Here is a 27622-nt window from a genome sequence, read left to right as displayed (position 1 = left end):
CGTCATGCTGACTGACATGATTGTCAGTTCGTTCTCCCTCGGGCCGGCGTCTTTGAACTTAAGTAAACTGATTCAGTTTACTTAAATTCAAAGACGCCTGCGGTGCGGGCGGGGAGGGCTATGCCCCCACGCCCCAATGGACGCACTGCGCCTGTTTACTTTCCATTTTCCAGACATGCATTCTGAGATTTTATTTTCTAAAGCAAGCAGTTTTCTATACATATTAGAAAACCTCTGGAATCCTCTTGCCCTCTCCTTCCAGCTGTATCACAGTAAAGGTGTCAGTCAGTAAGGGTGTCAGTCAGTAAGGGTGTCAGTCAGTAAGGGTGTCAGTCACTAAGGGTGTCATTCACTAGTTCAAATTACAAAATATCTTATGCGTTCAGAGAAAGGGATCGTAAACACAGCTCCCCATGTGAAACCAGCATTGGCAAAGCCAATAGTTCTAGCCTGTTTGAAATCTATTGACTTCGTGTATTATTTTTTTTAGCCATGTTGGACAGCACCACAGCCAGGGGATGCTACTCCGTTGGAGCGGAGGAGTGTCGCCCCACTTAAATTCCCCCAAAGCCCCTCACCGAAATGAAAAATAAAATGGTAATTCGTTACCATTTTACGTTTCATCGCCCAGTCCTGAACTGAGCGTCGGGACGGGGCCTGCTGAGTGACAGCAGGGAGGAGTGGTAGGCAGAAGGCTCTTTGCACTGTCTAAAGTTTGCATGTGTCTTTGGGCGGCCGGCCAGCCAGCCATGCTCAATTTAAACCTCTCAGCTCAGCTGTCTTAAGCTAGCTGGGCTGAGAGTAAGTGCAGGCCTCTAGTGTGTTGTGGAGTGCCGAGTGAGGCCATTTCCTCCAATCAGGGCGCTGCTTACATGCTCCATTTGAGCAGCGCAAGGTTTGGGCAAGGGAATTTGCACGTACCTGCAGCCCCGCACTCCAGAAAGAAGTGGTCCGGAGCGCAGGATGTATAAGGTATTTCTTTTTTTCCCTTCAATTTATTTGCCTGCACGCATGATAGAAAAAAACTATTTACAACAATCTGTTGAAATATTTTTCAAGGTCATCAGGTCAAGACTCTTCATAAGAGAGCTGTCTCTATCAGCCGCACCCCGAAAGGCTGGGGTCCTGGGCCAGAGCTTATTTTGCCCATTCTCTAAAACGTCTCTGTCTGGGTGCCCAGTGGGTGTGTGCTCATTCTGCTCCAGTTATTGATTCTCATGATTTGATAGACATGCTTTTTGATTGGTTTTGACAGTTCTCTCTTGGTTGCAGGAACCTTCCAGCGGACCCTACAGCGTACCATGGGCGGGAAGGCAGCTGACTTCCTGCAAATCTGAGTTTGCGTTTCATGGATCACTCACAAGGCGCAGCTGTCGGTGAACGGAGATCCAGTGGTGATGAGGTGCCCGCTGGCCTGCGGCATTGTCGGGACTGGTCCTTTCAAGGCAAGTACGGTGTTGCTGTGTGGCACCTTCTGCAATGTCCCACAATGTGTTGCTTAGCTGTTTGCCCTTCCACATCATAGTCGCAGCGGGATCCTGGATGGTAAATTTCAGCTTTCAAATGTAAAATATTTGTATTGACAATGCACCTTAGATATGCTCATGTACTATGTATGCACGAATTAGTATGCGTTTCTCTGTGCGTATTTTGCATGTATCTTTCTTTTTCTGGCAGCTGCAGACTTTGTATTGAAATCTGTGTTCGTGAACTCCTTCCATTAACCGAAAGAGATTCACACTGAAAACCACTGGTATAAGGTAACCTCTTAACGTTGCCTCTGACCTGTTTCTTCAGCCTGAAAAGGTGGGCTGCTTAGCCGCATTAAAAAAGCATCCTACTTTTCTTTGAGCAAACATTGGTATGCTGATCTAAAATAGTACTCTGAACTTAACCTATATAGAGTTAGGTTCAAGGTACTGTGTTTGCCAAGTACAATAACCTTAGTTTAAAAACAACAATTTAGGCCTATTTTTAAATAGCTAGCGTGTTGAGGGAGGCTCGCTTTGTCAGATAAGAATGTAAAGAGTCACAAAGAAATTATTTGGTTAACCCAGTTAAGGTATGAGCTGGTTTCTAATATGTATTTTCAACTATATGCATGTGTTTATTTTACTAATGTTTGTCTTTTACTGAACATTACAAAAGGTGCTTTATTCATGCCGTATTGGCTCTACCAGTCTGTTTGAAGGTCCCCTTTCAAATTGCTTTGGAGTTTATTCAAATGTCCACAGTAGTAAGCATTTAGCATTATTCTCCCATTCATCTTTGGCTTGGGATATCTGAAATCTTTGTTTAATAATTCTGCCTGTAAACTCTACAATTATTCTCCTTTGCAGAACATGGGCGCATCTGTTTTTGTTATCTAGCGAAGTTTAGTGGTTTAATATCCTTTCAGAGTCTAATCTAATAATTCTCAGGATGAATAAAACTGGTTATTAGGATTGGTCCTCGCATGCTGGAGCCATTCTAGCATTCCAAAATAACCGCATGATATAAACTTAAAATGTATCTTCACGAGAATCCTTTATATGGACGTTTGTTAGACTAAAAACCGGGCGTGGATTCGCTTTCCCTGGTTCTGTTGTGCACCAGTTGATGTTGTAGTACATCACAGCGTAAAGCTTTTGGATGTTTCCGTAACATGCACTAGCAGAGAATTGGGACATAAATAATTCAGTTGCAGCGTGTGAAAATGGAATATTTTAATGACCATTAATGCACAGCTGTGCAAGCTTATGTTAACCCAGTTTTCTGCTTAATTATTCCAAAACTTCTTTTGACGTCTAATAGCCCAGACCAGATTAATGAAAGCATTTTAGAAAACCAAAAACTTGCCACATTTTTTACATCATTGTTTTACGAAGTTTGTGTATTTTTTTTTTTCTGTAGTAGGGGATCTCTGTGTATAGTCATAATCTAGTGAATAGTCCCGCCCATGTGCGTGGACCCCGGCAATCAAAAATAATCTCTTAAGTTGTCAAAATAATGCAGAAACTGCAAAGACACTTAAGAGAGAATTTAAAGACAAATAATGCAGCCTATATCCACAGGCTACACTGTCCAGTACTTCAACTAGAAATTCCACCAAAAATCACCACACACAGCACAGCCTGCTAGTTTCTACCATAGAGAAACTTGCCTCCCCCAGTCACAGACCCAGGAATGATAGAGAGGAAGGCAGGGACAGACAAGCCCCATAGGCTGCCATTATGTGGCTTAAATAGGATACTGTGCCTTTAAGAGAACTTTCCAGAACTTCTCCCAGTATCCCAGAATGCATAGCAGGTCCCTCTACTTTCAGTTCTTTTTTCCGGCTCCTGCTTACAGGACCCTGGCATTGAGCTCTCCCTTTTACAAGGGTTTATTGAATTCGTTTTTGCACTTTTAACTTTTAAAAGTGTTGCTGTTACTGCTTGGTGTTCTCTTCTCACTTTTGTGCTGTTTTTAGGCGTTTTGGGGCTCCGAAATGCCTGGCCTTTTTGTCAAGTGCCCAGCATGTGAGAGGAAGAAGGCCAAAAGCGACCCCCATGATGTCTGCATCGTGTGCCTTCCAGAAGATCATGGCCCTGAGGAGTGTGTTATCTGCCAGCAACTTTCTGCTAGGACCCTCAGGGACAGATTGAAGATCAGGCTGGCTGGCCTGGAGGATAGGCGCCAACGTGCTGCAGGTGGGTCTGGGCAGCCTGGGAGGGATCCCTCTGCCTCTGCTGAGGCCCCTGGGGGGCTCCCCAGGGGCAGGAAGTCCAGCCAACGATCCCATTCTCCGTCGGCGTCGATGGCATCGACGACGGCGTCGAGAGGGATGACGACGGCGTGCTCCCCTTCTCCCCGGGGCTCCGGGTCGAGACGGCGCGACGGCTCGACGGCGAAGGAGAAACCGACGTCGAGGCCGCCGTCGACGTCATCGTCTTCGTCGACGTCGAGGTCATACCGACGCCGAAGGCACAGTGACGTACATCGACGCTCGCCGTCGAGGCGGCGCCGACGCTCGCCGTCGAGGCGGCGCCGACGCTCGCCGTCGAGGCGGCGCCGACGCTCGCCGTCGAGGCGACACCGTCGGTCGTCGTCGAGGCGACACCGTCGATCTCCGTCGCGGCGACACCGCCGATCGACGTCGAGGGGCTCCTCGACGTCGGGAACATCAAGGCGACGGCGGCGCTCGTCGTCGAGGGCGGACCGCCCGACGTCGAGAGGACGCCGAAGGTCGACGTCGAGGAGTCGGCGTTCGACGCCGAGGAGGAGGCGGTCGACGCCGAGGAGACGGCGCTCGACGCCGGAGTCCAGGAGACGTCATTCGACGCCGGAGAAGCGTCGTTCTGCGTCCAGCAGACAGCGGTCAGCGTCGGGGAGCAGGTCACCCGCTCCAAAACGGCGGAAAAGGGACTCTAGTCCCAGGAGTCACGCTGCTTCCAGCGGTGGTCGCAAGAGGAAGAGGTCGCCTGCGGATGGGGATGGATCTCCGCGCCCCTCGCCTGGAGGGACACCGGGCTCGGTGTACTCGGAAGTGTACACTCCGTCCCGGCCCAGGACTCCGACTCCTCCCCCCGTGCCTAAGGAGGACCCTCCGCCCAAACCACCACTGCCTTCAGGGGACACTCCTCCACCTCCGGTCCCTCCGCATGGGCCCGCACCGCAGCCGAAGGTTCCTCCTCCGAGGTCCACTTCCCTGCCGTCCCTGCCTGCTCCTCCCAAGGGGACTCCGAAACCAAAACCCCGGGAGGAACCGAAGACGCCTCGTGATGAGCCGAGGAAGACCCCTCCGCGCAAACCGAAGGAGCGCCCACGGGCTGGCAGGTCTCGCTCTCGCTCTGGGCGGAAGGACAGATCGAGGCACAGATCATCCACGAGATCGAGGCACCGCCATAGGAGGCGCGAGTCTCGCTCTCACACGAGGTCCTCTGGGACCAGGGATTATTCACCTACCCTATCGGGGTCTCCGGACACCAGAGTGTCCCCGATAGATGACCTGGTGGCCTTTCAGGACGTACTGTTGCGGGGCGCAGCGAAGCTCGGCATCTCCCTGACGGTGCCTACACCGAAGACATCGGTCATCTTCGAGACGCTGCATCAGAGGCATCTGTCTCGTCCTCTCCTGCCCCTGGTGCCGGGCCTGGAAGAACCTGCTATGGCTCTGTTTCTCACCCCGGCTGTGACGAGGGCGGCCCCTTCGAGATTACTTAAGAAGTACCGAGCTCCCGAATCGGATCCGGCCTTCTTGAGGGCTGAGCCTCCACCTGACTCCGTCATCGTCACGGCGGCCCGCAAGCAGCATGCCACCACCCCGACCTCCACGGTTCCCCCGGACAAGGAATCGAGATGGATGGACTCGGCAGGAAGGAAAGTTTGTGGTACTTCCGCGACCTCCATGAAAGCGGCGAGTGCCACGGCTTTGTTGGGTCGCTACGACCGCGCCCTCTGGGACTCCCTTGAGCGCTTTGCGGAGCATTTGCCCCGGGAGCAGCGTGAAGACTTCACGGAAGTCCTGAGTGAGGGGATGCTGGTAGCCAACCAGATAATCAGCGCGGCTGCGGACTCTTCCCTGTTGGCGGCTCACGGATTTTGCCACGGGATCAACCAGAGGCGTCACGCATGGCTCCGGCTTACGTCCCTGAAACCGGACGCACAGCAGAGGGTGGCCAATCTGCCGTTTTCCGGTGAGACCCTCTTCGGGAAACATGCCGATGATGAAATGGCCCGCATGAAGGCGGAGGCCGAAACGCTGACGGCTGTGGGCCTGGAAAAGCCCAAAGAGACCAAGAAGCAGTACCGCCCCTTCCAACGGCGGTTCGGCGGACAGGGCCGAGGTCGAGGACAGGCCTCGGGACACTCCCAGCAGCAGCAGCAGTTCAGGAAGCCGTTCCAGAAGCGGCAGAGGGGCAGGGGAGGCCAGCAATCGGCTCCGGCGCCCAAGGGCCAGGCGGGGCCTAGGCCCTAGGAACTTACCTCCCCCGGATCCGTTACCCACTCCGGTAGGGGGAAGCATCCAACTTTTTCTGGCAGAGTGGAGAAAAATTACTCAGGACAAGTGGGTGCTGAATATTGTTTGCAATGGATACAGTCTTCGGTTCACCAGCCCTCCTCCAGCTATTCCCCCGGTCAGCTCGCAGTTTCAGCTGCGCGAGCTTCAGGCGGAAGCGGATATCCTGTTGAGGAAAAGGGCGATAGAAGACGTACCTCGGTCTCAAAGAGGAAGAGGTCTGTACTCCCGGTTCTTCCTGGTTCGCAAGAAGGACAAGAACGAGTTCAGGCCCATTCTGGATTTGCGACAGGCAAACAAATGGATTCGCAGAGAAAAGTTCCACATGCTGTCGTTGCATCAGATTTACCCTCAGTTGCAACAGGGGGACTGGCTTTGCGCTATAGACCTACAGGATGCTTACTTCCATGTGCCCATTGCACACAAACACAGGAAGTTCCTGCGGTTCCAAGTCGGCACCAATCACTATCAATACACAGTACTCCCATTCGGACTGAAGTCTGCGCCGAGAACGTTCTCGAAGTGCATGGCGGTGGTAGCAGCACACCTGAGGAAGAACAAGGTGTTCGTTTACCCGTACCTGGACGATTGGTTGATCAAGGCATCCTCCTTCTCGGAAGCGCGAGCACACTTCCAGAAGACGTGCGTTCTCTTGAACAAGTTGGGGCTGCACATCAACATGGCCAAGTCTGTCCCGACTCCGGTCCAATGCATACAGTACTTGGGAGCCTCCATCAATACGCTGTCAGCAAGCGTGTCTCCTTCGGAAGAGCGACGATTATCACTCCTTCGAAAGGCTCAGGCTCTTATGACGACTCCATCTACAACAGTGAGGACGGTGTCTTCTCTACTGGGATCGATGGCCTCTTGTATCTTCCTGACGCCACACGCACGGCTGCACATGAGACCGCTGCAGGAGTGCTTGGAGGACCAGTGGGATCAGAGGAAAGGATCTTGGGACGACAAGGTTCGACTGTCGCTGCATGCTCTTCAGTCTCTGAAGTGGTGGTGTTCGGCGGAGAATCTCCTCAGAGGGGTTCCCTTTCACAAGGACATTCCCACGCAGACTGTCGTGACGGATGCGTCTCTTCTGGGATGGGGAGCGCACTCCGGGACTTTGCAGATTCAGGGCACGTGGTCACCGATGGAGGCCACGTATCACATCAATTTCCTGGAACTCAGGGCTGTTCACTTGGCGCTGAAGGCCTTTCTTCCGTCCTTCCAGAACAACTCTCTGCTTGTACAGGCGGACAATACCACCACGATGTATTACCTCAACAAGCAGGGGGGCTCGAGATCGCGCACACTGTCACAGGAGGCGCAGACGATCTGGCACTGGCTCCTGGCCAGAGGACTGACGATAACGGCCACCCATCTACCAGGTGTGCAGAATGTTCAGGCGGACGCACTGAGCAGACTGCTTCAGGAAAACCACGAATGGGTCATAAACGACGAAGTACTAGGAGAAGTCTTCGCAAGGTGGGTAACTCCAGACGTAGATTTGTTCGCCACCGCCGAAACCAGCAAGTGCAGAGACTTCGCCTCCAGGTACTTCCAGCAAGGGACGCTGGGGAATGCGTTATGGATCAACTGGACGAACGGCTTTCTGTACGCCTTTCCTCCCATTCCCCTGATTCCGGCGGTACTCATCAAGCTGGCCCGGTCCAGAGCTCGGATGATACTCATCGCCCCGGAGTGGCCCAGGCAGTGGTGGTTCACGGACCTTCTTCACCGGTCTCTCCTTCCTCACATTCGGCTGCCGTGCAGGCCGGACCTTCTCACGAAGTTCGGGGGACGGATGTTACACCCCAACCTCTCGTCTTTGAGTTTGGCGGCATGGCTCCTGAGATAGTGCAATATGGCCATCTGAATCTGCCCGATGACTGCATGGACATACTGAAGGAGTCTAAGAGACCTTCCACTCGGACTTCATATGCTTACAAGTGGAAGAGGTTTTGTATCTGGTGCCATTCTAACAACCATGATCCTACGACCTGCAAGGAAGATGTCATCCTTCCTTACCTTTTACATTTGGCGCGGTCTGGCCTTAGTGTCCATTCCATTAAGGTCCATCTTGCTGCATTGACTGCCTACAGGAAATGCCCTTCGCAGACTTCCTTTTTCCAGATCCCTGTGATCAAAGATTTTCTGGAAGGTTTGAAGAAAGTGTTCCCTCCTGTCAGGCTTCCCTCGCCTTCATGGGAATTGAACGTGGTGCTGTCCAGATTGATGAAGGCGCCTTTTGAACCTATTCATAGGGCTTCGTTGCAGCACCTGTCCTGGAAGGCGGCGTTCCTCGTGGCCATTACATCGGCCCGCAGGGTGAGTGAAATTCAGGCGTTGTGTTGTAATGAACCTTATACTGTATTTCATGCTGCTAAGGTTGTTATGCGTACTCACCCTAAATTTCTTCCCAAGGTTATTTCTGATTTTCATGTCAACCAGACCATAACTTTGCCTACGTTTTTTCAGAACCCTTCGTCCCCAGCGGAGAGGTCTCTCCATTCTCTGGATGTTAGGAGGGTGTTGAAATTTTATCTGGATAAAACCAAGGATATTCGTAGGTCTGCCCAGTTGTTCATCAATTATGGGTCGGTCAGGACGGGTCTTGCGACCTCGAAGCAGTCCATTTCTAGGTGGATTGTGTCCTGCATACAATTGTGTTACCAAAAAGCTAATAAGACCTTAGGAGGTAAGCCTAAGGCTCATTCCACCAGGGGCAAAGCTGCCACGACAGCTCTGCTCCGTAATGTGCCGATTGCGGAAATCTGCAAGGCAGCCACTTGGAAGTCGGTTCATACCTTTGCTAAGCATTACTGCCTGGACGCTGACGCCAGGGCAGACGCTCAGGTTGGGCAGGCTTTGCTGCGGAATTTGTTCGCACAGTAGTGGCGTTATGTATTTTTTCTCCACCGCCGCTTTGGTGTGGGGATGGGCTTGCCATTCTATTCACTAGATTATGACTATACACAGAGATCCCCTACTACAGAAGGAGTAGTTTCTGTCCTGTAACTCCAGTTCTGTAGTAGGGGTATCTCTGTTATAGTCATAAGCGCCCGCCCTCCTCCCCGGTGGAGATTTTCATCATGTACTGAATGCGACAGGTCTGGCATGCTTCGCCTTCAAAAAGAACTGAAAGTAGAGGGACCTGCTATGCATTCTGGGATACTGGGAGAAGTTCTGGAAAGTTCTCTTAAAGGCACAGTATCCTATTTAAGCCACATAATGGCAGCCTATGGGGCTTGTCTGTCCCTGCCTTCCTCTCTATCATTCCTGGGTCTGTGACTGGAGGAGGCAAGTTTCTCTATGGTAGAAACTAGCAGGCTGTGCTGTGTGTGGTGATTTTTGGTGGAATTTCTAGTTGAAGTACTGGACAGTGTAGCCTGTGGATATAGGCTGCATTATTTGTCTTTAAATTCTCTCTTAAGTGTCTTTGCAGTTTCTGCATTATTTTGACAACTTAAGAGATTATTTTTGATTGCCGGGGTCCACGCACATGGGCGGGACTTTTCACTAGATTATGACTATAACAGAGATACCCCTACTACAGAACTGGAGTTACAGGACAGAAACTACTCCTTTTTAATCATGAGCTTGCCATTGCACTTTTGATGTCTGCCTTGACAGCGTGGCTTTTTCCTGACCTTGTATGGCCGCCAGAAAAACTACTTTAAGAAGTAGTAAGTAATAAGAAAGGCACTTGGGCGCTGCCACGTGTTGGTCTTCCCAACAAGCTTTTGATTTAGCTGATAATGTGTGCTTTTGCTAATTGAGTGCCGGTAGTGCACTTTTTCCTTGTTAGAAAGCTTATGCTGAGTGTAGTATACCCGAGTTGGTTATGGTAACAAGGCCAAGGCTACAGACCTGATTGGTTCAGTGGGAAACGTTATGTTCAGTGCTATATGGCTGAGCACCGATTCAACAAATTGCCTATGATAGCGGAAATGACATCACATACCCTTTGACCTTAATGACATCACATTACCTCATATCACCTTAGACCCTGATTTTGTTTCCATGAAGGCATGTCACATGACCCAAACATCATAATAATTAACATTGCAGAAGTACCATAATAACTGCATGATTAATATAACCGCATAACACTGATGTGCATTTTAGATAACATGTAAATTATGGCGCTGACCTGATATTTGAAAGATCTGGGGCATAATACTGGCTCTTAATTGTAATGAGCGAGCATAGTGAGTAAGCCAGGTTTCTTCTGGAACGCTTCTCCTCCATCGAATAAAAAAAGTAAAAGAATGCGGTGAAATAGTGCATCATTTTAAAGCAGTGTTCACACAAATTTGCTAGGTGCTGAAAGGCATGATGAAATATTCAAATCTTTCATGGTGTGCCGCGCCGAATACACCTTACTTTCATTCGGGGTAGATCTAAAAAAAATTCCGAAATGTGTATCTGTGCCCCTCACCCCCCCACCTTTCAGAAAAAAAAATCCACTCTTTGTGTCCGGGTCAGCATTTTGACACGGGCTCCCCAATATTCCATTGGTAACCTCTTATATCAAAAATGTCATAAAATATGCCAGTGCCACAATTGTACAATTTAGGTCATCCTCACACCATAGGTCACTCTTATGTCCAAAGTCAGCATAGTATGCCAGGGCAGCATTTTGTGATGGTTGTCACCTTCTCATATGCTAGGAATTACCACTACTGTGCTAATTCCAGTATATTGCCATTTGTGTCGACATGCCAAGTATTTCCTCGAGTGACATTTTTTTCCATTGGTGCCCTATATGACATGAATTGCCTCTAGCAGCCCAGTACCAGTATTTTACCATTGGTGCCCTTTATGTTAAAAATAAATCCAAGGGGGCCAGTGCCAGCATTTTGTCACAATTGTCCATCATGGAAAAAAAATGCTGCAAGTATCCTTTTGCCAGTATTTTGCCCTGGGTGTCTCTATAAGAGAATAATGATCTTCAGTGCGCCAGGGTCAACTACAAACTTGCAAGTATCACATCATCACTCACATTCACTTTCTCACACTCCCTGGTACTCATTCACATACATTCTCATTCACTTTAATTCATAATTCTCACTTAATCTCACTCATTCATTCTTACTGGCACTCCGGCCCAGGTTTAGTAACATTTCATGCTGGGTTTGCATTAGTTTTGTGACACAAGCTTGGTGCAAAGTGTTAAGATGGGATTTACTATCCAATGTAAAGTAGGATTTGCTTTGGATAGTGTTTGCGTTTGATAGAATCTCACAGTATTACAAAGTAGCTCTATGGGCTGCTTTACGTTACTTTGCGTCAAGGGGCATTCCGTTGGCTGCGCGTAGGTTTTCCCTTGCAACCACCCATGGGTTTTGAAGTAAATCCCTATATACAAACATTAGAAAACAGAAATTAGTTTAATACACAAGAAAGAAAGGCCTGAGGAGGTTTAAAGACCAGCAGGGGACAACTCCCATCTACCACACTTGAAAACACAGAAATGGCCCCTGGGTCTAGATATCTAACAGAGTGCAGGGGTATCTCTTTTACACGCCGGTTTCCTTCAACCACCCATAGGCGGCATGCTTCATCATTGGGTAACCTGGTCCCAGTGCGGGCTACAAACCCCTCACTGAGAGGGAGGAGCTCAGGGATGTTTTATTTGTAAGAAAAAGAGGTATCCTAAAACCTGTAGATGAGAAGGGTGTGGTGAGAGGAGAAGAGATAGTGTAAGTGAGCTAAAACTAACTTGATGGTATGCCAACCAGTCTTTAACGGGGAATCCAGAGGTCAGGATTAAAACATAAGGCTACGACAGGAGGAGATTCAACCTGTCATAGAACCGTGGGGGTCGACATGTTTCAGCCTTTCACCCTCCGTAGAGGTGTAGCAGCTTTCTTCAGGACCGACACTCATACCAGGCTCAGTAGGTGGAAAATATATACAACCAGCGTTTGGGGTGGGTCACCACTCGAATGCTATTTCCACTGGTCAGCATACTCCCTGAAAAGAGACAAAGTGTTAGGTTCATATACACAGACATTTAACATCACGCACTCGTTGAACAAAAATCTCCAACATGGAGTGTTCCTCTCTAGGTCCAATACTAGATCATACAACTAGTCAATCCATAAACTGATTAACTGTGATTGTAGCTCACCTGTATTGTCGGGTGAGGATTTGACACATTAAACCTCGGTGCAAAAACTCGAGGTGGCATCCAAAACCTATTTAGAAACATAAGTGGAGGAAAGTTTGACTGTGTTGCACAGTCATAAAATGCACAAAGTACACAGTTTACTTTAAAATACACAGAAATATACTAGTGGTGTGCCTACGCAAGAATATGTTGTTGCTAAACAGATAAAGCCGTTGTCACTTAAGTCTTTGTAAATGCAGTTAGATTACAGCAAATCTGGTTAATGAGTCTTGCTCTAAAAGGTAACAGTAACAATGACTCTAAAGGTAAGTAAATTAGAACAGACATTGAGGGTTTACTGTGGTAAGAAAGCCAAGAGGGTAGTCAGATAACTTCAACAATCTAAAAGCTAATGCGCAAATAGCCAGGGAACGAAGAGGTTACCCAATGATGAAGTATGCCACCTACGGATTGGTAAGGGAAACAGCCCTGTAAAAGGGATAACTCAATCCTCTATTCGATATCTAGACCCAATGGCCATTTTCTGTGTTTTCTAAACAGAAATTAGTGCCAAATTATTGTGCCTCCTTGAGGCAGGCGTAACAAGGAGAAATGTTTTAATTTCTCTTTCTTTTTCCAACTTTGCGTGGGTTCTGCATTGTACTGCACACATACAAAGTGTAAAAAGTCTTGAAACACTGTTTTTGTCCTGAAAGGGAGGCCTCCCAGTACAAAACCTATGCTTCAGAGAACACACACACTTACACTAAGGCGTAAGGGTGTGTGCACTGGCACATAGCTGCAAAAAGTGCGCCAGCTCACGGGGAGAGGAAAAATGCACCATACCTTTAGTAGATATGGCTAAAAAATTTTATCTCTCCCTTTGACGCAAGGCTGCGCAGCAACTTTGGTGCAGCGCTGCCTTCAATCAAACAATAGTAAATTTGTGCAACAATCTCATTCGGTCTCACTCACTACCTGTCACTGACTCTCCTCACTTTAGCAAACACATAAAGACACTCATGCTCGCGCATACACACTCTCACATAAGCACACTGTCACCTGTCACCTGCAAGCACTAACACAACATACATTTAAATCTGATTTAAGTAGCACAGCTGCAACCAAAGGGTCCCGTTCCAGCTAATTGTGCTATGTTTTTTTTATTACTACTATTGAACAGTAACACATTATTCACAGTTCGTTTAATAAAAATAGGCAGAAAATAAGGAATGCAGAGCTTCCCCTCTGTTCTTGGTACTGATTTTGCCATCTCTGAGGCCAGGGGGCTCAAGGCAGCATCATGGATCGCAAGGGGCAAGCCAGGTGTCTCAGCAGCTATGGGCATCTGGAGAACCGTAAATGATGTCCATGGGGCTGTTCAGTTTATTATGACACATGATCACTAAGGCAGTCCCTAACTTATTTATTGTGGGCGCATATGTTAAACCCAATAGGCCTTCAAGGGTGAATTGTTATTACACTTTGGTAAAGATTGAAGACCTGTAGGTTTTTGTTTCATGGAATCGTACCCATTTTTGTAGTAGGTATTGGTGTAGGCTGTGCCCTCTGACAAATCCTAGGGGTAGAAGATTTGTATTGTGATGATTTTTCTATGGCCTTTTCGGTGGGAGTTGTCTATTTGTAGGAAGCTGGCTCTCTATGTAGTGCACCAAACTGAGGTACACTGTGTAGAGTGTTCGAGCAATCCATATTGATTTACAGGGGTTAAATAATAATCCCAAATGCTCTTTTGTGGTAGTGTGGGCAAGCAGTTTAGGCTTAGAGGATAGTGTTAAGCATTTATTGCACACACACAGTCAGTAAATGAGACACACACTCCGTAAAGAAATCAAACACCAATGTTTGAAAATAACAGATTTTCATATGAATTTAGACACCAAGATCATCGTAATTGGGTAAGTACTTTTCAAGTCATCAGTAGTCGCAATAAAATACATATACTGTGGACTTCAATCGGTGATGTTATCCTATGGGTAATGAACATATACTGCATAAAGTCACTTGGCAGCGACTGACAGGACTGTTCTCCAGGGCTCAAGGTGAATGTGGGGCAAGGTCCAAAGTAGCACCAACATGTCTCCTCAGGCGCCTCTGGGGCGTCTGGGTGCAGAGGTGCGTTTCGGCACCTAGTGCCCGTTCATTAAAATGGGAAACAGTCCTATGGCAAAGAGGCTGCAAGCAGGAACTGGGGGGGCCAGTTTGGCTGAACCGGAAGGTGGTGGGGGGGCTCAGATCTCGAGGGTCCTGGGCATGCAAGTCGGTCCACTCAAACTCAGGTTGGTGGGGGGGGGGGGGGGGGGGCTTGTGTGCATTGGGGTTTTGTCCGGCGGGGTTGCACTGCTGAGGACTCTTGCGGTTCTCAGTCCCTGAAGAAAGAGGCTGCAGGCAGTGACTAAGGGACCATTCAGGCCAAACCCAAAGTTCTAGTTCTAGTCTCCGCTATTAAGGTTCTCAGGATGCCATTGACACCATCGCCTTTCTCAGACTTGGGCTGTGGAGCTTGGGTGTAGCGGTGCTTTGAGGTATCTGGTTGCTGCAGTCAGAGACTCACTCTTCGTCTTGGTGATCTGGTGAAGAGAGGAAACAGGGCAGCAGGGCCACTTTCAGTGCTGGCTTGTTGGATCCTGATGCCCCTCAATGGTAGGTCTGGATTTGTGATGTTAGTCTGGATTGGACCGCCAACAAGCCTTGGTTGCTGTAACTGCTCCTGCACCCAGGGTTTTGGTGCTGTGTGGCTCCTGTGGAGACTGATCTGACCTCCTGGAGCTCGAAGATCTTCTCCTGTCACGCTGCTCCTTCAGTTGGCCCAGACAACACAATGGACCGGGAAGAAGCTTTTCGGTGCCTGCAGATGCTCCTCTGCTCCAAGGGAGATCTTTCCCGGTTGTTGAGGTGCTGGGCAGTCCTCCAACGGTTTGGGGAGGATGTCCTGCTCTTGGCAAAGTCGGTCCCAGCGTGCTCTAAATGCAAGCATCCGGGCAGAGTCTTTCGCCTATTTTTGGTGCAGGGCTTCAGTTCAGCTCTATTTGGTCCTTCTTTCTTCCTCGGTTTCCAGTATACGGGGGCACCTACTTACTCCGTTTAGGTGCGGTAAGAGGAGTGAAGGTAGCCAATGGGCTACTTACCCCTGGGGTCACTACACCCTCTAGATGACCACTTCCTGTGGGAAGTGGGCATCATCCTGTCCCAGAGTTCTGAATTCCACCACACAAGATGGTGGAATCCTTTCTTGTGTTTTCACTTCAGGCTGCCCAGCTTGGAGGTGAGTCCAGCCTGGCAGTGCAACACGCCTCCTGATTAAGTACTATTCTGTCTGTTGGGGTGCCAAATGTGCCTCAGGGCAGGGGGTGGAATTCCCCAGGTCCGAGGGAAACCAGGCCCGCATATCAAAAGCAGCAGAGGCTTTAAAGCCTCTGGCCTTGATATGCTGATTTACTAGCCTTCATGCTGGAGGAGGTGTAAACCTCTCCTGCCAGAGACAATATGGTTCCTGACCTGAGAGCGGAGCGATCACCTCCCAGTAGGTCAGAAACTCGTCTGTGGTGGCAGGCTCCACAAGACCAGGCAACCAGCGCACAAGAGAAGTATTAGAGTTCAGTGGGTTCCTCTAAGGTGCGCTCTAGGTGCATTTATTAATAAATCCATCCCTGGAATCAGTGTATGGTTTTAATAATACAAGGTGTTTGATATCAAACACCATATGTATCCGTGATGCTATTATGTAGCTGGGAAGATCTTTTTGACCAGTACATACCTTAAGATGGCTTCCCTGTTCACTTGCAATATCTATTAATAGAACTGGATATCACAGGGGCATAGCTGCTTCGGCAGATATGTCCTCACATAAAATATAATGCATCCTGCCATTGAGCTCAAATGCCTGCTGTAGGGGTGACTTACTTATATCAAATAGTGAATTGAGCATGGCTCACGAGTGTTCAATGTCTTGTTTGCACACATAGTTTGCACCATGTCACCTATCCTGCAATGGCAGTCTGTGTGGAATTTGTGTGTGGGTCCCTTAGGGTGGCATAAGATATGCTGCAGCCCTTAGGGGCCCTCTTTAGGACCCATGCCCTACGTACCAGGTATACCATTTACTAGGGACTTACAGGAGTGTTAAAGATCTTTGCCAATCGAGTTACAATTAGACATTACCTTGTTTTAACCCCTTCGATGCTGATGACGAGCTCAGCTCGTCATCAGCCACGGGTGACGTGTGCGGATGACGAGCTGAGTTCGTCATGTATCGCGGTTAATTGAAAACAGCCGCACAGCGCAAAAATCACCGCAGCAGCGATGCGGTTAAGGAAATGGCATAGAGGTCTGATTAGCAGGCGTCCGTGCACTGCCAGAGTTTAATTTTTTTAAAATAAAATACAGCATCTGAGTAGCTAAAAAGGGGCAAACACTGTGGGGTACTGCAATAAAAAACAGGTTCCTACACTATTTTTTTGCCAACTGTAATTTTAGACTTCTATGTATTTTTATAACTATATGCTTGATAGTTGCCTTGTGGGAAAGGTTATGTGCAATACAATAGGCCTTAGCTGATTGTGGTGACAAGTCCGTGATAAAGGTTACATTTCTGACTGGTTCACTGGGAAGAGTTATGTCAGATGCCATAGGCCTTACCTGTTTATTATGAAATCTTATAACAAAGGCAGTAGGCTAATTTACTTATTGTGTAAAATATGTTATAGGCTACAGGCCTTCAAGGGTGGATTATCGGTTATTTTAGCTCTGTGTTAACCCCGTAGATGAATTGCACTGTGATCATTTTTGCTAGACCCTGTTAGGAAGGGTTGTATGTTTTGCCAACTTTAATTTTGTACTTCTTTGTAATTTCATCCCTAGCATTTATCTGTTTGTGTATTAAAATGTCTTAGATCTGACTTGACGTCTTTAGCTGTTTCCCGGGCTCTTGTAGTTAATTAGTAATAAATACATACTTAAATAGAGGGTCCTTGGCTAAGTTTTCTTCAGCCGTTGGTTTGTTAGAGTATCAATCCCATTCTGCTTCCGCTCATGACATCCTGGAGAAGTGTGTCCGCCCACTTCTAGAAGGCCATTTCTCCTTGCTTGATATGATGACATTCTGGTATGTTTCATTCCATCTTACTTCAAATGGGATTACTGAGTTGTGTTTCACCTGAAACCCACATACAATACTGAAGGTTTTTTGTGCGTGTCAGCCACCTTTTGCGTATTTGCAAATGGAGGTTTCTGACTTCAAATATTCATCCCATTCGGACGATACCACCTCTGTGCTATTGTTTGGTACACATCATTCTAGATATTCCCTTAGGTTAAAATAGGCTCTCAAAAACTCGATGAGTGCTTTGATATTGACACACAAACTTAATTTCAGGCAACTCAGACATGTAATGAGCCATCGGGTCTACATACTTGGGAGTCTCCCCTAAGATGCTAAATAGTCCGATACTTATTTGCACCACAACATGTACTCTTCTACTGGTTTTATTTGTGTAGGAGTGTCTCATTGCTTTAAATACATGCTACAATCTCTTGCAAAATACTTATAGCCTTGTCTTCTTTGGGTTACCAAAATCTTTGCACACTCTTCTCTTCAAAGTTTGGATTCCTATATTTGTCGTTCATGAGCAATTACCAACATTCTTACATAATCTTTGAGGTAACTAATAAACATTTCTGCCTTGCCAAACCCCCATCACATTTGTATTCATTTGCAACGTTTCCATAAGGTCACATCTCCTCATCCAACAGCTTTCTTGTTGGCAATCCTTTTTAGGCTTCGCCTGCACAGCGCTTGCGCTGTGTTTTGAGAAATCTATTGTTTTGCAGCGTGATTCTCTTTTTTTTGTATTTACAAGCTGTGCATTATTCCGCCATCTAGTGGTTGGGTCTAGAATTGTTCTATTTGTCCTTTGTTAGGTCTCGCTGAAGCAATGCGAAAGCATTGTTTTCGGCGAGATTATAGTAAGCTGATTTCAGAACTCTACCCTCTGCGGATGGCATACAGTTCATGTGAGAGCCAGGCGCGTGCACAGCAATTCACTCCCCGACCCCTCCCACAAAGCAAGACAAGAACATCAAAGCCATTTGCCAGCAGCCACTTCACGCACTCCGCAGGTCATAAATGGGCCTCTCCCCCGCTCCCCCCGCCATCATACTTTAAAGCTGCCGCTCCCCCGCCCGCCACATCAGAGTTCAAAGGCATGCCCCTCTCTCCCTATACAGTGTTTTTCCCTGCTCTCGCGTTGGTCTGGCCGTGTCTCGTATCTCCAGCCCCCTCCTCCCACACCCTATCTAGGCCCTCCCCAGCCGCCCCTCCCCAGCCCCCTCTGCATCGCTGGTTCACCCTTATCTCCCCCTGTCTCTTGTTACCACGCAGGCTGAGCTATGCTGCATACATGGGGTCTCTCTCCGCTCAAGACTACTGCCCAACGGATACAGGGTTCCCATTTGTGGCATATGTTGTCGGGCGCAACCTGCCCATTATGCATATTTTGTGCCTTCTACCTTCAGGCACAACCCGCCTGAATTATATATGTATATATCCCCCGCTCCGCTTGGTTTCAAACTGTCGGTTTATCTACTTTCAAGCCGGCAACCATTACTTCCTCGTCCTCTCACGCTTGACCGATCTTGACCGTTCTCACCCTTCCTTGCCCTGGCCTATTGAGCCTATATTTTCCGCTTGTGCCTTACCTCTTTAGGCACACCCGCTCCTTATTTTATTTACTCCTCCATGCAGCCTGGGCTGGACATGCATGTGACACAGCGATTCCTCCTGTTCTGTTAAGCACCGTTGCTTCTCACACGCCCGGTCCATTCTCTCTCGCCATCCAACGAAACCATGAACGGTATGCACAGTTTTCATCCTCTTACACATTGCTTTTAGTCACCATCTCTGTTTTCGCCCCTCTTTTTCTCTCCCTTTACCACCCCATGATCACGCCCTATTTGGCCCTTAATGCCGCACTCCTAGACTCATGTCGCCAGCACACCAACATAGTAGGCCACATGAGACGCTACATTACTACTACAGTTCGACTGTTCAGTCTTCAATACACCTATGCCATCCTTATGTTTATTTACAGGCATGCCTTAGCGATTTTAGCTCTAACTTATATCTTGTCGGCGCCACCACTCGCGTTTTTTTGTTTTATTATTTAATTTGGCAGACAAGACAGTGCCTTTTAACTTGGCCTTTAAAGCACAAGAACAGGATGGGATGGGATTGAAGCTGTCATGAACAGGAAGTTCACAATAATGTCAGTGAGCCAGTAATAATTTCTCTTCAACTTTTGACAATGCAGACGTAAAAAGGGACACCTTAGGACGAACTCTTTAGTTTCTAACTATTGGAAAGGCAGGCAATCTTCCATCTCAACCAGTGCTGGAAGAAACTTCGCTTCGGAAATACATACATTGGGGGTCAAGGTGTGGCAACAAAAAGGGGGTGGAGTCATGAAGGGCGGGGTAATAATTGTAACATAACTGGTGGTTACTGCATATACTGGAGAGATCTGTGTTTTGTCGAGTCATAGATTTGACACATGGCGTAACTGTAACAGGCCGATCCAGATTTTTATTTTATGTGGACAGGTAATTGGGCAACGGCTTTTGCCAGCGAGATCATTTTATCAGTACAGACAACCCCAAGCATTACATTACATTACATTGTACATCCTGAGTTTGTGTTTCTCACTGCCATGGACTATTGACATATAGGGCCTTATTTATGAGGCCTTGTGACACACGTCAATCAAAGGTACACAAAAGCAAAAGAAACTAGACCGCAACACTAACGTAACTATTGTTGGGGGACATTGGCACATCTGCCATTTTCATTTACATTACAAGGATACACACACACACACACACACAACAACCACACACACTACAAACAGCACACACAATGAGATAAAAACACACAACACATACACAAACACTGACCACTACAACTCCACACACACAAACATACACACTCACACCACCACACACAAGACCCCCACACACTAACACACACACACCCAGCACAAAAAAACACTACAACACAAAAACACACAACACACCACAAACACAAACACACACATACAACACACACCCACAACAACACACACACACACAACAACCAAAAAACACACATCACACAAAACAAAACACATACTCACATCCACAACACACAAACACAACACTACACACACACACCACACACACACACACCACACACACACGCCACACACACACCACACACACACACCACACACAAACTCCCACACACACACTATCCTAAACACACGCCACACACATATAGCACACACGTACAATCCCACACACATACACCACACCCACAACCACCCTTAAACACACCCACCCACACACACAACCCCCACACACACAAACCACACACGCACACCCACACACATGCACACACACCACACACATGCACACACACCACACAAATACCCACCCCCCCACACAAACACACGCCCCCCAAAAAAATACCACACACAAAACACACACACACACAAACTCCCCACACAGAAAACACAACACACACACAACACCCACAACAATCTATTTAACTCTCTATCGATCTATCTAAGGCACTCACTCTATCTATCGCCCTCACTCTATCTGTTGAGCAAGCGCCATAGCTACATCTGTCTATTTATCACTATAACTCTATCTATCAACAACTCTTTATCTAGCGTACTCCCTCTATCTATCGGCCGGACACTAACTATCTATTGCACTCGCTCTATCTATCTATCGCACTTACTCTATCACCATCACTCTATCGACCGTTCGCTGTCACTCAATCTATCGCCCTCACTCTACTACCTATCACCATCACTCTACCTATACACAGCACTCTATCTAACAGCCTCAATATATATATCGCCCTACCTCTATCTATCGCACTCAATCTATAAATCTATAACACACACGCTATCAATCTAGCAGCATCACTCTATCGATCAAACACTCTCCTATCTATCTATCTATCTATCTATCTATCTATCTATCTATCTATCTATCTATCTATCTATCTATCTATCTATCTATCTCACTCTATCTATTTATCACCCTCACTCTATTGATCTATCTGCCTCACTCGATCTATCACACTCACTATATCTATCGCCCTCACACTATCTTTCCATAGCACACGCTCTATCACAGTCAGTCTATCAATCTAGCTATCACCCTCACTCTATCTATTTATTGCACTCACTCTATCGCCATCATTCGATCGATCACCATCACTACATCAATCTACACATCTATTGCACTCACTATATCTATCTAACGCCCTCACTCTATCGCCTTCACTCTATCTTCCTGTTCACTTCTCCTCCAACAATATGCTGTTATCTTACACCCCCACATTCTTTAACTCAATGTTGTCTTATCCTGTGCAGATCTGATGCTATCTTCCACCACACCTCCTTCTTTAACTCCCTCTTCTCTTCTACTGTGCTGATATGCTACTTTCTTCCACCCCGCCTGCTTCATTAAAAACATGTTCTTTGGTCACAAGATGATCTGCTGTTCTCTTCCACAAGCTTCATTCTTTTAATCACTATTCTCTTCTCCTGTGCGGATCAACTGCTCTCTTCCACCCCTCCTCCTTCTTTAACTCCCTATTCTCCTCAATAGTGCTAATCTGCTGCTCTCATCCAAACTACCTCCTTCTTTAACTATCTCTTCTCTTCGCTTCTCCTGCTGTAATCTACAGCTCTCTCCCAACCACCGCCTCCTTTAACTCCCTGTTCTGTTCTTCTGTGCTGATCTGGTGCTCTCTTCCACCCCACACATTCGCTACCTCCATTTTAAATTCTGCTAATCTGATGATCTCTTCCACCTCACCTCCTACTCTAACTCCCTCTTCTATTCTCTTCTCCTGAGCTGAACTTATGCTCTCTTCCACCCCACGTCCTTCTTTAACTCCCTGTTGGCTTCTGCTGTGCAGATCTACTCCTCTCTGCCACCCACCTCCTTCTCTAACTCCCTGTTCACTTCTCTTCTCCTGTGCTGACCTGATGCTCTCCGCAAACACGTATCCATCTTTAACTCTGCTTTCTTCTCCAGGGCAAATTGGATGTTCTCTTACACACACATCTTTCTCTAATTCAATCTTCTTTTCTCCTGTGGCAATCTGCTGTTCTCTTACACCACGCATCCTTTTAACTCCCTGTTCTCTTCTCATGGCCTGATCTGCTGCTCACTTCCAACAACACCTCCTTCTTTAACTCTCTGTTCACTTCTCCTAGGATGATCTGATGCTCTCTTCCATCCGCATCCTTCTTTAACTCCTTGATATCTTGTGCTGTGCTGTTATGCTGCTCTCTTACAACAACATTCTTCTCCAAATCCATGTTCTCTTCTACAAAGCTGAACTGCTGCTCTCTTCAACCCACCTTCTTCTCTAACTCCCTGTTTTCTTCCCTTATCGTGTGCGAATCTGCTGCTCTAAACAAAACACCTTCTTCTTTAGCTATATGTTCTCTTTTGCAGTGCTAATCTAATGCTCTCTTCAAAGTTGCATCCTTCTTTAAATCCCAGTTCTCATCTCCTGTGCTAATCGGCTGCTCAATTCCACCCACCTCCTTCTTTAATTCCCAGTTCTCTTATCCGGTGCTGATCGGTTGCTCTATTACACCCAACCTCCTTGTTTAACTCCCTGTTCTCTTCACTTCTCCTGTGCTGCTACGCGGCTCTTTAAACCACCTCCTTCTCTAAATCAAAGTACTCTTTCCTTCTCCTCTGCTGATCTTCAACAACGACTCCTTCTTTAAATTACTGTTAACTTCTTCTGATCTGCTGCTCACTTCTATCTTTAACTGCCTGTTATCTTCTCTTATCCTTTGCTGATCTGCTAATATCTTCCACCCACCTCCTTCTTTAACTCCCTGTTCTGTTCACCCATGAAAATCTGATGCTGTCTTCAACCCACCCCCTGCTCTAACTCCCTGTTCTCTTCTCCTGTGCTTATCTGCTCTCCTTTTTCACCCGCCTCATTCTCTAACTCATTGTTGACTTATCCTGTGATGATCTCTTTGATCGCTTCAATCTGCCTCCTTCTCTAAATCCCTTTTCTCTTCTCAGGTGATGATCTGCTGGACGCTTTCACCCCGCCTCCTTCTAGAACTCCCTGTTCTCTTCTCCTGTACTGATCTGCTGTTCTTTTCACACTGCCTCCTTCGGAATCTACCAGTGCCCTTCCCCTGTGCCAATCTGCTGTTATCTTTAAAACTGCATCCTTGGGAGGAGCCAAGATGGCGACCGGAGCAGACGCTTGAGCGCCCGGCTCCGTCGGCCCTTGGCCTCGGACTGTTATCCTGATTCCTATCCTTATTTATTTCCGAGGTGGAACGTGTGCGACGACGCGCTGTCTACGCCGCCGCTTTCCCTGAGTTCCAGCCCGCCCGGATGCCGGAGTTATGAGTGTTTTTGTTCTCCGCCCTGGACCCCGGCTCCATTGTTGCCTCTGACGGCCCGCTGAGGACTCCACGGACACCGGACCCGCTAGTGCCAGCCTGAGCCGCGCGGTCCCAACCTCACCCCCCCCCCGTGGACTGTGGCCAGCTGAGCCTGTGGGGGACGGCCAGACGTCTCCTGCACCCTGCGCCTGAAGGGCTGGGGCGGTACGGTAAGCCCCGGTGCACCGGGTCTCCTGCCTTGCATCATGGACTGAGTTGTGGGACACTGCCGGCCCCCTTCTTCGATTGCCTAGTCAGTTTCACTGAGGACCCGAGGGGAGGGAGGCGACTGTTGGCTATCCCTTTCGCGGCGCGATCCGGAGAGGAACTAATTCCTTGTTACGATCCCCCCCCCCGGCCATCGTCCCGTTCACCGGTGTACCATGGCGTTGTTTGCCTGCTCGCGGCGGGGGGGTGATACTCCGGCTCCGCTTAACGCCCGCTTCTCCCACCCTCCACCGGACACCAGCTTTGCTGTGCCTTCCCTGATTGCTGCCGACGTGGGGGTGCAGCCTCCGCTGACACGCAACTTCATTCTGGCTGCCCTACGGGATTTTCGTTTCCAAATGTGTGCTGGTTTTACGGCGCTGTGTGCGCAGTTTGACTCTCTGCTGTCGGCTGGGAGAAGTGAGCACCCTGACTGTCCTCAACACTGCGTGGGCCTGCCAATGCCTGGGTGTGATTCTGCTACAGTGGTACCGGCAATTGACTTTCTCGACACCCAGGCTCAATCGCTTTCATGCTCAACATCGGATACTTTGTATCCCCGCCCATTGTTATTGGCTTCGTTGTTGCCTGCCTCGCCGCTATTGTCAGAGTCTCCAGCAGGGAAGCACCTAACATCTTTTGGGAATCGTCTACGGTGGTCTACAGCCTCCTTTCTGCGGGACTCCTGCACATTGCATGTCATGGCCGGACTTTCTGCGGTGGGCGAGGGGACCTCTGCAGCTGGTCGGTGGCCATTTTGTGATCCTTCTTCATCATCTTCTCCACAGCGGCCATATTGTCTTTGTTTGTACGGGAGGTGGGGCTCTCATGCAGAGGCTGGTTCAGTCTCAAGCCCGAGATCGGGCCAGGGCTAGACTGTCTTTTACCACCATGGCTTCACGGATGGGCTGGACTGGGACTGGAACTGTATGTCTATGCTGTATGCGCTCGTTGCGATTTGTCTTCCTTCATTTAAAATGCTTGCGATCCATTTCCACATGACCCTTTCTGGGGTAGTGGGTTCTCAGTGCGTGGAAGTCATAGATGACCGAGGGCTTAGGGCGCTCTGACGATAGGTATGCTCCTCCTCACTTTCCTTTTCTTTTTTGGGGAGTTTGAATTAGGATAGTTCTATTCTTTTCTCACCCCCTCTATCATGTGTGTGATGTTTTCTCCTCTTTCTTTACTTTCTTCCTACTTTCTCTCTTGTCTATATTTCGGGTGTATTGGGCGACAGGCACTATGCTGGGGGGGGGGGGCAGGCCGTAGCCTCCGCATTGGTGTAGGGTGGGGGGGTAATTATTGTTTTGGTTAGTTCTATGGGCCTTTTTTCTTTTTGTGTTTTCCTATACTTGTTTCGATTCTGGGTCCGGGTGTGGGGTTGACAGAGGGAGGGCGGCACTGGAGGGGTGCGCAACTGCTTAAGTGACTATCCTGTTCTACAACCGCATTGCCTCATTGCCTGGGACTTTAATTCATTGCTGTTTTATTGCTGCTGCCACTCTCCTGTTTGGTGAGGATATTGTGCGGACTCGAATCTCCTTGGTTCTTATTCTTCACTGTTAGACGGACCGGGAGGGTCGGCCGAGATTACGGGGAGAGGTCTCCAGGGAGAGCCGTCTCCAACGACTGTACAGACAAGTAACTTCCCCCCCACAGACGGACACCACACAAGATTGAAGGTTAACGAAACTTTATATGCAATTCTTAGGTTACGTTGGTATGATACAAGGAGGTCTGGACTCAGGGGTCCCCTCGGTTCTGATCTCTGGCTGAGGAAAGGGGTAGCGGGACAGTCTTAGTTACCAATGAGTACAAAATAGCTCTCAATCCTCGAGCTCGGCGTTCTAGATGATCGGGCCGTGGAGGAGCCAAGCAGGTCCCGAGATGGATGAAGGAAGGACGACGGTCCGCGGCGGAGCCTGCAGGTCCCGGTGAAAGATGACGGTTACAACGGTCCGCGGCCACGCCAGCAGATCCCGACGACGATGAAGGATGAAGGTTGCGACGGCTGTGGCAGCGCCAACAGGCAGGACGATGGTGCACAGGACAGAGCTACGGCAGCGCCAGTAGTCCGTCCAGGATGAGTTCCTCTTTACGTCTCTCGACTCCAAGATACAACTGCCTTCCTGCTCTGGAGCTGCCCCAGTTATAGGGCTGGCGTGCTTTGATGTCCGGACCCTCGCACTTGGAGGTCGGGAGGTCCGGGATGAGGGAGTCCAGACACCCAGCAGGGGGGTGGAGCCAGTGCCCGGGGAGGCGATGGGCGAGCGGCACTGGGCGGGGGAGAGCCATCGGCACCTCTTTCTCCCATTGACTTGCCAAGTAGCCCGCTCACCTCCTGGGTGGAGGGTGGTGCCGGAATGTCTGAGGCTGGGCTAGGCCCAGGGTTGAGGTCGATCGGGGGCCAGGCGGCCTCGTGGTGAAGTGTCCAAGATGGCGGCTCGGGCTGGGCGCGCGGGCCGGCAGTGGATCGGACCCACGAGGTTAACATGTTCGAGGGCAGGGGTCCCTGAGAGGACGGAGGACGTGCAATGGTGGTGTGTGGTACTTGCGTGACTGGGCTCGGGCCTGGTTGAGCCGGGGGAGAGCGGCCCTCCATGTGGCCTGTCCAACATGCGTCCCCCCCAGCTGAAGGCGGGGAGAGTTACCCATCCTCTTGGGGACTCTCCTCGTCGAGGCGGAAAAACCGGGACAGGCCATCCGCGTTGGCGTGGTCTGACCCAGGCCGGTGTTCGACTGTGAAGTCCATACCTTGCAAGGAGATGGACCAGCGTAGCAATTTTGGGTTTTCCCCCCGCATATGCATCAACCACTGCAGGGGTCGGTGACGGACACCACACAAGATTGAAGGTTAACGAAACTTTATATGCAATTCTTAGGTTACGTTGGTATGATACAAGGAGGTCTGGACTCAGGGGTCCCCTCGGTTCTGATCTCTGGCTGAGGAAAGGGGTAGCGGGACAGTCTTAGTTACCAATGAGTACAAAATAGCTCTCAATCCTCGAGCTCGGCGTTCTAGATGATCGGGCCGTGGAGGAGCCAAGCAGGTCCCGAGATGGATGAAGGAAGGACGACGGTCCGCGGCGGAGCCTGCAGGTCCCGGTGAAAGATGACGGTTACAACGGTCCGCGGCCACGCCAGCAGATCCCGACGACGATGAAGGATGAAGGTTGCGACGGCTGTGGCAGCGCCAACAGGCAGGACGATGGTGCACAGGACAGAGCTACGGCAGCGCCAGTAGTCCGTCCAGGATGAGTTCCTCTTTACGTCTCTCGACTCCAAGATACAACTGCCTTCCTGCTCTGGAGCTGCCCCAGTTATAGGGCTGGCGTGCTTTGATGTCCGGACCCTCGCACTTGGAGGTCGGGAGGTCCGGGATGAGGGAGTCCAGACACCCAGCAGGGGGGTGGAGCCAGTGCCCGGGGAGGCGATGGGCGAGCGGCACTGGGCGGGGGAGAGCCATCGGCACCTCTTTCTCCCATTGACTTGCCAAGTAGCCCGCTCACCTCCTGGGTGGAGGGTGGTGCCGGAATGTCTGAGGCTGGGCTAGGCCCAGGGTTGAGGTCGATCGGGGGCCAGGCGGCCTCGTGGTGAAGTGTCCAAGATGGCGGCTCGGGCTGGGCGCGCGGGCCGGCAGTGGATCGGACCCACGAGGTTAACATGTTCGAGGGCAGGGGTCCCTGAGAGGACGGAGGACGTGCAATGGTGGTGTGTGGTACTTGCGTGACTGGGCTCGGGCCTGGTTGAGCCGGGGGAGAGCGGCCCTCCATGTGGCCTGTCCAACATTCACTGACTTTTTCCTTGTTCCATTTATTTTGAAAA

General features: G+C 49.1%; 1 protein-coding gene across 7 annotated transcripts in view; it reads left to right on the top strand.

Moving 5' to 3' along the window:
* The window catches only part of PHACTR4 (phosphatase and actin regulator 4), a 633103-nt gene that overhangs the window by 131722 nt on the left and 473759 nt on the right, over positions 1 to 27622 (top strand). For 6 of the 7 annotated variants that reach the window (XM_086957584.1, XM_086957577.1, XM_086957583.1 and 3 more), the window contains exon 2: positions 1273 to 1445. In XM_086957584.1, the coding sequence (XP_086813710.1) occupies positions 1349 to 1445 (97 nt within the window). In that variant the 5' untranslated portion in view covers positions 1273 to 1348. Of the gene's footprint in view, positions 1 to 1272; positions 1546 to 27622 lie in introns of all 7 variants that reach the window. The other variant, XM_086957585.1, reaches the window with a different exon arrangement.

The sequence above is a fragment of the Lissotriton vulgaris genome, chromosome 2_1, assembly GCF_964263255.1.
Source record: "Lissotriton vulgaris chromosome 2_1, aLisVul1.2, whole genome shotgun sequence".
Taxonomy (NCBI): domain Eukaryota; kingdom Metazoa; phylum Chordata; class Amphibia; order Caudata; family Salamandridae; genus Lissotriton; species Lissotriton vulgaris.
Note: the sequence above shows the minus strand (reverse complement) of the source record. Positions and strands in the feature narration are given on the sequence as shown.